Raw genomic sequence first — 13,963 nt, forward strand, 5'->3', positions numbered from 1 at the left:
AGAAAAGCGATAAAAACACGAATAATTGTTTACCCAGTTCGGTCCAAAATGACCTAGTCTGGGGGAGAGAGCAGCTCTTCGTTCCACTATCAAACTTGTTCTTCTTGATTACAAAGATTCAATACAAGAGTTGCAAGAATTTAGAGTTCTCCTAAATTCTACCCTTTTCCTGAATCTCTTCCTGTGACCAAGAGATTCAATGATAATGATTACAAGATGGAATAGATAAGTTCCCAATCCCTAGAGTGTACCCAAAAGAACCCTTTTTGAACCCTAGCTTGATTGATATTGAAAAGACCTAAAAATTCCACTTAAAAACTGCAGAAAACGAAACAGAGTATATATATGGCTGCGCAGCTGCGCATGGCACAAGGACTGCTGCGCATGGCGCAGCTTACAGCAAAGATCTACCAACTCCAAGATCCATCTGCGCATGGCGCAGCCATACCTGCGCATGGCGCAGACACCAGAGTGATTCCCAACCTTTTCAACAACCAATTGCGCATGGCGCAGCCTCCCTCTGCGCATGGCGCAGGAACCAGGGAGAAAGACCAGAACCTGTTCTGATTTTCTGCATTCATTTTCCAAGGCAATCTCAACAAATATATTGTAATATCTAAACAAATATATAAAATAATTTTTTCATCTAACATCTAATAAGGTAATAGTGACATCATTGATTGAGCAAGACTTTGCTGTAGATTCTTCATCATTAGAGATCTTTTTTATTTTGAAACCCGGTTCATTTGGTTGAGCTAAAATAGTTTCATTTGTCAACATTGCAAGCACACATGTCATATTTGGTCTGTCATTAGGATGACGTTGTACACATAAAAGACCAACTTGTATGCATCGTAAAGCTTCAAATAGAATATACGAGTCTCCAAAACAAACATCAATAAGCTCTTTTGAATTTCCATCTTTCCACAAACTCCAAGCCTATAAAAATTTAAACAAATTATCATATACCATTTCAATTAAGGGAGTATAATAAAGTTGTTTGTAATTGTATTACTCACATGCCCAACAAGATTATGGTTGTTGCTTGAGTATGTAAGTCCTCTATTTTTCTTTCCACTCACAATTTCTAGCAATAATATGCCAAAACTAAATACATCAGATTTTGTAGAGAATAGTCCGTCAATGGCATATTCAGGTGCCATATAACCACTGCAAAATATACAAATGAGTCAATTTTAATTTAATTTTTTTTCAATGACTTCAACATATCAATAAAACTAGCTACTTACTGTGTTCCAATTACTCTTTTAGTTTTTCCTTCATCTTGATCATCTCCACAAATTTTTGCCAAGCCAAAATCCGATATTTTTGGATTCATATTATTGTCTAATAAAATATTACTTGGTTTTAGATCTCTATGTATGATCCTCAATCTAGAATCTTGATGAAGATAAATAAGTCCACGAGCAACTCCGCATATGATGTTGAAACGCGTGCTCCAATCTAGAAGTTTCTTTTGGGCTGGATCTATTAAGAATATCCATTTTATTGATTACTATTTACTTTTCAAAATGTGAGAAATTTAAATAGTAATAATGTTCAAGCTTAATAGAGATACTAACCAAAAAGAAATGAATCTAAACTTTTATTGGGCATATATTCATAGACAAGCATTCTCTCTTCTCCTTGAATGCAACAACCAAGAACCTTAACTAGATTTCGGTGTTGAAGTTTTGCACATAATATAACTTCATTTTTAAATTCTTTTGATCCTTGTCTTGAACATCCTGAAAGCCTTTTGATGGCAATTTCTTGCCCATTTGTAGTAAGGGTACCCTAATATATATATATAGTTGGAAAAATTGTTAGTAAATGAGATTCAAGGATATATATTAATTTTTTCATTGCATTTAAGTTGTTGCATGTTAATTACCTTATATACTGGTCCAAACCCACCTTCTCCAAGTTTGTTATTATTTGAGAAGTTTTTTGTGGCACTAATCATCGTAGAAAAATTGAAGAATGGTAGGTCAAAATCTTGTAGATCCTCATCTTCCGCTTCGGCTAAAGTGATGTCTTTTGATTTATCTTTAATTCGTAAATAATGTCAATAAAATTATTGATATAAATAGAAGAATATTCAAAATTTTGATGTAGTCCAAGTCCAAACGAGCATATATATAGCTCAATTGTTAAGCATATTGCATTTATGCAGTGATGAAAAATGTAAAATCTAGCCACCAGATTACTTAATCCAAAAAAAATTGATGTAAACTTTTTGAGACAAAAAAACTTTCATGAAATAAGAGATATTAGATTCAAATTTCACAAACTCTTTGTTATTGAAACATAAAATCAAGTAAAAGAAACATACCTCTTTGCTTTCTTTTTTTGCAAATGTAGAAGACTATGATCGTGAGTAGCAAAACAAAGACCAATGGAAGAGTAATTGCATTTGTCAAAGTATGACTTGTCTTATGCCCACCAGAAATATCTCCATTTGAATCTTGAAAAATAGATGAATACTTGTCAAATAGATAAATTCTACAAATGATGTATATAAACTTATTTGATATTTAATTTCATTTCAAATGAGCGGATAATATCGACTATTTGATAACATAGAATTTGAAGCACATAAATAAAATATGTTTAAGAAGAACATAAATAAAATTTTGATGATTTTTTTTTATAAAATTTGAAGCACATAAATAAAATATGTTTAAGAAGAACATAGAATTTACCTATGTTTGAAGCATCCATTCGAACATATAGATCTTGTTGGACCGATGAAACTTGTTTCAAATCGATAAGATCACCAAACCATATAGAACAACCACTACCATCTCCTCTCACATCCAAGTTTGAATAAGCTGTGCAAGAACAATTTTCAAAGCATTTGTTCTTACAATTCTCAAGTGTCATATTTGCATCAACCCAAGTATGTGTTGTTGCCGGCAATTTCAATCCAGAAAATCTTCCAAAACCATCATTCACCCCACAACTTGAAGTTTCTTTGCCTTTGCGCACACATCCTTGTGTCCAATTATATGAATTCCAACTTTCCAACGATTTAGGCTCAAACCCATCTAAACATTGACAAATTGGAGAGTTGTTAGGAATACAATTTCCATAAGGTCCACAAGGATTATAGTAATCACAATCATCTCTTGGCACAGAATCATAAACCCTCCAAGTATTTTCTTCTGGAATCCATGTAAGGCGTTGACGACGAAAAAGTGTTTGGTTCAAATACAATATTGAAATCGTACTCTTGTTCACAAGACTATATTTGTAATAAACTTCATTCGAATTGTTTACAAATTTTTTATCAACAATTTCGGTAACAGTGAGTGCTGGATATCCACTAAAATAAACTCCATTCCAAGGACCACTTCTATAAATTTCAATTGATCCTTTTTTCAATACAGTGTCTGGATTACTACTAAGAACAATACCCCAAGTTAAATCTCCTGAAGACGGATCATCCCAATTTTTCCAAGAGGTTAATTGACGATTGAGACCGGTTTTTAGGTCCCATCCTAGCTTCATTTCTGGCATCATAGTATCACAAGGAAAGTCAAAACCTTGCCATATGAAATTTTTGCTTTGTTGATCACTATTGTATTTGTCTTTGATTACAAAGTTTCCATTGTCTAATAGTTGAGCCACATGAGAACTTGTATTAGACAATAATTGTGTTGTGATGTTTGTTGACCAAACAAGAGTTTGATTGTTGTTGGTAAGTAGCACAAGGTTTCCCTCTTTGCTTATAACCAACATGGTTGAGTTGGACTTGTTGTCTTTGATTGGATTATCACGGTTTGCAACCCAAACTATTCTTCTATTTGGGATGTTTTTGTACCATAATCCAACATAGCGATTTGTGGAACTACCTGGTCTAAAGAAGCCTAACTCAAAAGTTCCATCATTAGAAACCAAAGTGGTGCCATCATCGTTAAGAGATTGAAATTGGGTGATTGTATCAATTGCGGTGGATAATTGAGAGAAGAAGAACAATAATATTAGATTGGAAGTAATAACAAGCTCTATAATAAGAAGCATATTGGTAATTTTAGAATGTTTGAATTGGATGCATGCAATGCAAACCTTGTACTCGTATGTGTTTATATATATATATATGTCTCGTCAGTAAGGTAGTGAGAATTATACTACTAAAAATGATATTCATTCTCCCTTCAAAAATAAATTAAATATTCAATCATTAAATTGATGGAATAAATTTAAGTGTTTTAGTACATTTAAAAGTTCACATCATTTGAGAATTAATATTAATGATAGTTAATATACAACGCATATTTCTCAATTTATCGAGATGTCTTTTACAAAGGACAAAATCGTAAGACTTACACTCGTTCAAAACGGACATTTACCTTAAATCGTAATGCGACATATTTGAGGATGAAATGAAACATTAATGTTAGATAGAAGGAGTAGGAGAGACATTATTTTTATGGGTCATGCTAAAAGATAAAATTAATGTTTGTAAAGTTACTTTTTACACTTTTAAGGTATTGAATGCACGGGTATGTACCTAGTTTTCTTATTAATAAATTTAACTAGTTAAAAGCATTGATTTTTATTTAATCAACCTGGTTCTTAGAGGAAGATCGAGGGTCCCAATAATTCAGAAGTTGTGAACTTGTGAGGTAAGTAAAATTTGAGAAAAATTTATTTTCACCAAAAATCGAACCTATATTCTATCGAACAATTTATCTAATGGAAAACTTATTAATCACTTGAGCTACATGGTTAAAGGACTTTATATGCAGTGGCTGACATTTTTGTGGCTGATCTTAATTCAGTGGCTGACTTTTTTGTGGCTGATCTTAATTCCTTCAAATGACTACACGGCACAACTCATATTCAATACTATGAATTTGGCAAACTTTACCTAGACATTACATTGGACTAGTTGCAAAAATTCAGTAGGTGAGAACTTCGCTACCGAACCCCTCATTTTGGGTTGGTTGTAGCCATGACAACGGGGCGGGACAAATTTTGTCTTCCCCAAACTTAAACCCATAAAGTTTGGGTTTTCTCAAACTCATCCCAGTTCTAAATTGGGATAAAAAATATGAATTTGTCTAACCAATGTTTAAGGATTTCTAATTTAAAAGAAGTAAAATATAATGTTAATATAAGCTGAACTGGTTCGGGGATAAGTTCTGGGTGGATATCAATGTCCCCCTTACTCGCCTCAACCTCGTCTTTTGAAATCGGGAAAAATTCAAATCCAAACCCAAACCCAAACTCAATCAACTCGTGTTTTCCCTGTCAAAACGAATAGGGTTTAAAAGGGTACCCGTATATATGATTTTTATTGTCATGCCTATTGCTTGACCCATTTGATTTTTTTTTTTGATAGAAATGAGGGCCGAAGCCCGGTTTGACCATTTGATTTGTCTTAATTGTATTGGTTTAGAAAACTTCAATTAATGCATGTCATTAAGAAATAGTTTTAAATTGTGGCAGTATTATTTTTGGTAATTACAAATTTAGCCCATATGTCTTTAAGAAAGGCGCTGATTTGCAATGCACTTTGCTCTACGAGAACTAATTTGATACCTGTGCATTGCACTGTAAGTTTTGCTCGAAAAACTATTGGAAAGATATAAATAATATAAAATTATCATGATAAATACGAATTAAAAATAAAAAAAAAATATGATTATACTTTAATTTTATTTAAGAAAAAGGCTATCTTTAATCAAATAGAAAAGACATACCCCTCTTATTTGGAAAAAATAGCGGTTGACTGATAAGCTAGTTTATAGCTTATAATTGATGACTGATAACTTATGACTTATGGCTGATAAGCTAATTGAAGTGTTTGGTAAAATTAGCAGTTCATAAAATTTTGAAGTGTATTTATTCTTTGAAATTTTGTTTTAAATTTATTTTCATTTCAATGATTATACTTTATAAGAAGGATTAAACATAACATTTTTTAGGTTTTATAACAAACAAATTTATTTAACATTTTTTAGGTTTTTATAACAAATATAGGTACATGCAAGTAATAACAAGCAATTTCCTTATACGGAGTAACATATATATAAAAGGAAAAATCAAAAGTAATGATACAGTAATACTAGTATAAAAATAAAACGGTGATAATATAGGGATACTTCTAGCAACCTTTCAGGAATAAAAATAGGGACATGCGTAAAACAATAATACGATATGTAACATACTTATTTTGTTTTCAATTGTAATAAATTTTAAAGGATAAAAATGTATTTAAGATAAAATTATAAGGGTAAAATTGGAAGAAAAAATGATAAGCTAGAAACCAAGGTTGTCAGAACCGGCGAGCTCACCGGTTCAAGGTTCAATTGGTCGGTTCGGGTTCAATCGGGATCGAACCGTTTTTAATTAAATATATATTTTAATTAATATATAAATAAAAATATATGAATAATTGCTCAATATTTCATAATTTCACACCAAATGAAAAACAGATGAAAAACAAAAACCTTTCCTATTCCTACGACGTCGTTGTTTTGTTTCAATTTTTTTTTAAAAAAAGTAAAAACGACGTTGTTTTGCCCTTTTTTTTTTTAAAAAAATAAAAATAAAAATCTGCAAAACCGCTTGAACCGGCCGGTTCGCCGGTTTGACTCCGGTTCACGCGTTTTTTTGCCGGTCGGTTTCCTATCTATTTTTTGCTCAAAACCGAACAATTTTCATGTCCGGTTGACGGTCCGACCAGTCGGTCCGGTCCGGTTTTGATAACCTTGCTAGAAACTATAAGCTTAGAAGCTACTTGAAATAGTTTCTGGAAAATAAGCTATAAGTCAGTAAAATAAGCTATAAGCTCTTTCTGAAAACACTGTTACAAAACAGGTCTTTTAGCTTATAAGCCATAAGCTAGCTTTTTTGTGGTGCCAAAGATACCCTTATAGTATTTTCTCAAAAGAAGCCTAACTCAAAAGTTCGATCATTAGAAATCAAGGTGTTGCCATCATTAAGAGATTGATATATTGGGTAATTGTATCAATGGGGGTGGATAATTGAGAGAAGAAGAACAATAATATTAGATTGGAAGTAATAACAAGCTCTATAATAGGAAGCATATTGGTAATTTTAGAATGTTTGAATTTGATGAATCCATCTATACATGTGTACTAGTAAACTAAAGTACACACACATACATACATACATCTTTTGTATTTTTCCAGACATTAACATCGATGATGCAACGCATTCAACACGGTACAACTCACATGGTATTCAATAGTTTGAATTTGGCTAACTTTATCAAGAAATTACATTTGACTAGTGGTACACATACAACTTATATGTCACCATCAAATAACATATTATTCAAATTCAAATGGTTCACGGCTTGCGACAGGTGGCTGAGGGAGATCAGGAGGACAACAATGGTGATCATTTCGGGAGATAGATTTTCGTATGGACGTTGTTAAATATCATGGACCTAAGATAAAAAACATTGAGTAAAAAAAAATAAAAAAAAAATTAATCAACCCAAAATAGTATTTCGTATGAATTGTTCAGTTATTAAATATTATACGGAAATTATTATTAGGACTTTATGAAACATGAGAGGAAATAATTTCAACTTGCTAACTTTTACGTGTCATTTGAAATTTTTTAAATTTAATTTGGACAAAATAATTCATAAATTCTTATCATTTTAAAATAAAAATGTTAACTAGTACACTTTTGGCACTAGTTAAAGAATTAAATATGGTAAACAAGTCTCGAAAGTTGGAACCTCTATATTTACTCTTGAAAAATATAAAATAGATTTGTTTGAACTTTGAACGTGAAATTTACTTATTTTGTCTCCAAAATACTCTTTAAGCATTTTAAATAGTAATTTTTTGTAAAATTATTACTATAAAAATATGTGAAATCAAGACATCGAGAATTGAAATATTTTACTTTATATATATATATATATATATATAGAATGATTAAAGAGTATCACTCGTTAGCCCTTAATAAAATAGTTAAGACCAATATCTTATTTTAGTTAGATTAACAATTCACCTCATCTATGTCAACTAATGTAGTCACTTCTGCGATGGTTCCAAAAGTTTTCTCTCCCGACCCCCCTCATTTCTTTTCTACCCCCCAAAAATCCCATTTTGCCCCTTGCGGTATGAAAATTTTTTGCCAACAAACTTCGGTTTATATAAACCGAAGTTTTTAAACATGGAAAAAAAATTCGGTTTATATAAACCGAAATAACATATACCCCCCAAAAAGAAGGAAAATTTATGTGAAAATTCGTGTAGAGCTACCTGTGGTAAATTTAGCATATCTCTCTGAATATAGATCGTATGCTAATGATTTTTAATCCAGTGTAAAGAAGACAAAATTTACTACAAGATTGACACCGGAATTATTAAATTTCATTAAGTATAATATGAGAAAATCTACCTACAAGTTTGAGCAAAGTTTCTATAAAATGTTGTAGAGATACCTTTGGTAAATTTATTATAGCTCTCTGAATATAAGTCGTATGCTAATGATTTTTGATCCAGTGTAAAAAAGACAAATTTTACTACAAGATTGACACCGGAATTGTTAAATTTCATGAAGTATAGTATGAGAAAATCTACCTACAAGTTTGAGAAAAGTTTATGCTCTGTTTCTGTACCAGTACTCATTATTTGGTCAAACTGAACCAATTGGATAGTTAACCCTCAAAAAAAAAAATTATATTTGTATTCTTGACACCCTAAGCTTTCCAACGAGTGGTCGTTTACTCAAATCGGACATCGTTTAGTATTTCAAATAAATTGTGGAAGTTGAGGGTCTCATGCAGAATTTATGCAGGAAAGTTGAAAAAAAATTTGGAACACAATATTTCGGTTTATATAAACCGAATTTTTTTAGCATGACAAAAAAATTCGGTTCGTATAAACCGAAGTACCCCCCAAGGGCAAAAATGGAAATTCAGGGGGTAGAAAAGAAATGAGGGGGGTCGGGAGAGAAATCATCATGGTTCCATACCAGTATTGGGAGTTGAGGACATTAGACGACCATGGACTTGGGCTTTTCTGGACAGCTATGGCCCTATCGTCATGCTTTATCCGGCAAAACACAAAAAATTAAGCAAATGAATTTTTCTTTTGGCACCCCGGCAGACACGAGCGCCCCCCGGTATTCCCAATTTACCCCTCTCACTACTTAGGAAGCGAGTGTATAAAATTGGAACACCACAGTTCGCATGGTAACCCGCGAATGTTTAAAATTGCAAAAATTGAAAAACCACAATTCGCATTCTAGGATGCGAACTAGTTCACCATATAAAAATTAATTTTTGTGTCCCCTTCATCTTATAAGGCAGTAATATTATGAATTAAATTGTATTAATGTGGAGAGATTTCAAATATTAATGTCTGACTGTTGATTATAAAACCCAGATTCTTAATAAAAAAAAGGATATAAAATAAAATTGAGACATATTATTAATGCGAAGTGGGTACATGGTGATGGTTTGGCTATGAAAATTAAGGGCATTGTTATTTCTTGGCTGACTGGTCTTATCATTTAGGAAATATATTAAATTTAGCTGAATTGTCAAGAGGGAAAAGAAATAAGTAAGATGGATAGACTTGATCAAACTACCACTAGTGTGTTTTGACTAAACACAAGTCGTAGTAATTATTGTACAGTACTACCCATGGTCAAAATTGGAAAAAATAATAAAGTCTAAGTGTACCTTGTTACTAGTTACTACCTCTGGTACCATTTACAGTATAAGATAAAAAAACAAAAAACATCAATACCAAAGAGTTTGTTGTAATTGTTACACCTAATTGCCAAATATACTCTTATAGTCAAATGATTTGTTCTCATAGTAGAAAAATGAACAGCACTTGCGTTGTCAAATGTTTGAACAAAGTGACCCTTTTTTCTTTGTAAAATGGGAAAAAGTTAAAACATTGCAGTAAGAAATAATATATACTTGTAGTTGCAACATTCTCCTTCAAACCCTTCTTCACATGTCTCAACACATAAAATCATACAAAATAAATTAAAATATATAAAAATTCACACATGCATAATCAAACTCATATACAATTCTATTATATATGTCTACATGAGCAAATAACATCTCTAAAGTGTCAATCATATACAAATAAGATTAAGTCATCTAGCATCCAACGAAATAGTGACTTCATTGATTGAGGAAGACATTACATTTTCTAATGTAGATTCTCCTTCTTTGATTACCCTTTTTATTATGAAACCTGGTTCCTTTGGTTGAGTTAAATTGGTTTCATTCGTCAACATAGCAAGCACCGATACCATATTAGGTCTATCACTTGGATGTTGTTGTAGACATAAAAGACCAACTTGTATGCAACGTAAAGCTTCGGATACAATATAAGATTCCCCGAAACAATCATCAACCAATTCTTTTGAGTTACCTTCTTTCCACAATCTCCAAGCCTAGAAAAATTCAAACAATTATTATCTACCATAATATTAAGGAAATATAAAGATGAAAATGTTACTCACATTTCCAACAAGATTGTCATTGTTTCTTGGATAGCTAATTCCTTTATTTTTCCTTCCACTCACAATCTCTAGCAATAATATTCCAAAACTAAATACATCTGATTTTATAGAGAATACTCCGTCAATGGCATACTCAGGAGCCATATAACCACTGAAGAAAAAAAAAATCACAAAATGAGTTAATTTGAATTTTAAATATTTACCGATGACTTCAACATATCAATGAAAATGCTTACTGTGTCCCGACTACTTTGTTTGTATTCCCTTCAACTTGTTCATCCCCACAAATTTTTGCCAAGCCAAAATCTGAAATTTTCGGATTCATATCACTGTCTAACAAAATATTACTTGGTTTTAGATCTCTGTGTATAATCCTCAATCTAGAATCTTGATGAAGATAAAGAAGTCCACGAGCAATTCCACATATGATATTAAAGCGCGTGGACCAATCTAAAAGTTTCTTTTGAGCAGAATCTGTTAAGAATATTAATTTTCTTGATTAGTATTTTCTCTCCAAAATAAAAAAAAAATATTAAATTGTATTTTAATAGAGATGCTAACCAAAAAGAAATGAATCTAAGCTTTTGTTGGGCATATATTCATAGATAAGCATTCTCTCTTTTCCTTGAATACAACAACCAAGAACCTTGACAAGATTTCGATGTTGAAGCTTTGCACATAATATAACTTCATTTTTAAATTCTTTTGTTCCTTGTTTTGAACTTCCTGAAAGTCTTTTGACGGCAATAACTTGTCTCTCTGGGGCTAGTATACCCTAAAATTTAATAGTTAGAAGAAAAAAGTGTTAGAAAACGAGAGTTTCTTCTATATTATAATCAAGTCATCGCATGTTAATTACCTTATATACCGGCCCAAAACCACCTTCTCCAAGCTTGTTATCATTTGAGAAGTCATTGGTGGCATCAATTATTGTAGAAAGCTTGAAGAAAGGAAGCTCCAAATATCGTCCATCTTCATCTTCATTTTTGGCTAAAGAAAGAGAAAAAAATAATAATAAAAACTCCTATATTTTTAAAAGATATATATTTATTTATTGTATACTATAATAATATTGGTAATAAACTTTATTATTGTATACTATGTTATTGTCCTCCCAACAATAAACAAATTTACCTCTTTGCTTTGTTTTTCTCTTGTGAACGTAGAAGACTATGAGCATGAGCAGCAAAACAATGATCAACGGAATAGTGATTGCAATTGCCAAAGTATGACTTTTCTTATCATGCCAACCAGAAATATCTCCATTTGAGTCTTGAAAAAGAAATGAATACTTGTCAAATCTCTTTTTAATTTTTTTCGAATAATAAACTCTACAAATTTATATAAAGTTATTTGATACTTTTTTTTTTGGACTTATTATTTGATATTGAATGTATAATATGCTTCTTAAAAATACTATTATTAAATATCGACTATTTGATAACATAATCACAATTGACTCTATATTTAATTTTTATTAATGTATAAAAAAAAATCATAATTATCTCTATTTTATAAAATTTGTAGAGTTGATCTACTAAATAAAAAAATTATTGAACGGTTGAATTGATAAAATTTAATGTCTATAATGAACAGTATAATTTGATCTGCAAAATGTAAGTATCGGACAAAGTAGTATACGACAGAACAACACAAAACAACCGTTTAAGGTATTGAATAAATTTTATCTTGTACAATGTTTGATGAACAAAAGGTTATTTTGGTGTTTTTTCCGACTTGTGCAAATAACAAAAAGGTTTCTTATAATGGTTCAATGAAGGACAATTTTTTTGTATTTTCTCCGATCATTTTAGCCCATAGTTTGTCTAATAAATGAACAATTTTAAAATCAAACACAATACAATTCAAGTTATCTTATCCCGACTCTTATTTTATTTTTAGATCAAATGAACCTTAAATGAAATAACTCTATACAAAGTTACTCCTGAAATAATTGATACCAATGTGTGTGACAAAAAACATAAATAAAATATGTTTAAGATCGAAGAACATAGAATTTACCTACGTTTGAAGCATCCATTCGAACATATAGATCTTGTTGGACCGATGAAACTTGTTTCAAACCGATAAGATCACCAAACCATATAGAACAACCACTACCATCTCCTCTCACATCCAAGTTTGAATAAGCTGTGCAAGAACAATTTTCAAAGCATTTGTTCTTACAATTCTCAAGTGTCATATTTGCATCAACCCAAGTATGTGTTGTTGCCGGCAATTTCAATCCAGAAAATCTTCCAAAACCATCATTCACCCCACAACTTGAAGTTTCTTTGCCTTTCCGCACACATCCTTGTGTCCAATTATATGAATTCCAACTTTCCAACGATTTAGGCTCAAACCCATCTAAACATTGACAAATTGGAGAGTTGTTAGGAATACAATTTCCATAAGGTCCACAAGGATTATAGTAATCACAATCATCTCTTGGCACAGAATCATAAACCCTCCAAGTATTTTCTTCTAGAATCCATGTAAGGCGTTGACGACGAAAAAGTGTTTGGTTCAAATACAATATTGAAATCGTACTCTTGTTCACAAGACTGTATTTGTAATAAACTTCATTCGAATTGTTTACAACTTTTTTATCAACAATTTGGGTAACAGTGAGTGCTGGATATCCACTAAAATCAACTCCATTCCAAGGACCACTTCTATAAATTTCAATTGATCCTTTTTTCAATACAGTTTCTGGATTACTACTAAGAACAATACCCCAAGTTAAATCTCCTGAAGACGGATCATCCCAATTTTTCCAAGAGGTTAATTGACGATTGAGACCGGTTTTTAGGTCCCATCCGAGCTTCATTTCTGGCATCATAGTATCACAAGGAAAGTCAAAACCTTGCCATATGAAATTTTTGCTTTGTTGATCACTATTGTATTTGTCTTTGATTACAAAGTTTCCATTGTCTAATAGTTGAGCCACATGAGAACTTGTATTAGACAATAATTGTGTTGTGATGTTTGTTGACCAAACAAGAGTTTGATTGTTGTTGGTAAGTAGTACAAGGTTTCCCTCTTTGCTTATAACCAACATGGTTGAGTTGGAATTGTTGCCTTTGATTGGATTATCACGGTTTGCAACCCAAACTATTCTTCTTTTTGGGATGTTTTTGTACCATATTCCCACATAACCATTTGTGGAACTACCTGGTCTAAAGAAGCCTAACTCAAAAGTTCCATCATTAGAAACCAAAGTGGTGCCATCATCGTTAAGAGATTGAAATTGGGTGATTGTATCGATTGCGGTGGATAATTGAGAGAAGAAGAACAATAATAATATTAGATTGGAAGTAATAACAAGCTCTATAATAGGAAGCATATTGGTAATTTTAGAATGTTTGAATTGGATGCATGCAATGCAAACCTTGTACTCGTATGTGTTTATATATATATATATATGTCTCGTCAGTAAGGTTGTGAGAATTATACTACTAAAAATGATATTCAT

General features: G+C 31.6%; 1 protein-coding gene across 1 annotated transcript; it reads right to left on the reverse strand.

The window, feature by feature from the left end:
- Positions 1-75: 75 nt before the first annotated feature.
- On the reverse strand, positions 76-13,963 carry LOC123915417. Its single transcript, XM_045966531.1, has 14 exons — positions 12,511-13,963; positions 11,623-11,760; positions 11,348-11,478; positions 11,050-11,263; positions 10,725-10,962; positions 10,489-10,639; positions 10,120-10,419; positions 2,706-4,071; positions 2,336-2,467; positions 1,895-2,049; positions 1,584-1,797; positions 1,251-1,488; positions 1,020-1,170; positions 76-939 (listed from the first exon to the last, which is right to left on the reverse strand). Exons 1-14 carry the CDS (start codon positions 13,961-13,963, stop codon positions 643-645), a joined length of 5,178 nt encoding a protein of 1,725 aa, XP_045822487.1. The 3' UTR covers positions 76-642.

The sequence above is a fragment of the Trifolium pratense genome, linkage group LG3, assembly GCF_020283565.1.
Source record: "Trifolium pratense cultivar HEN17-A07 linkage group LG3, ARS_RC_1.1, whole genome shotgun sequence".
Lineage (NCBI taxonomy): Eukaryota > Viridiplantae > Streptophyta > Magnoliopsida > Fabales > Fabaceae > Trifolium > Trifolium pratense.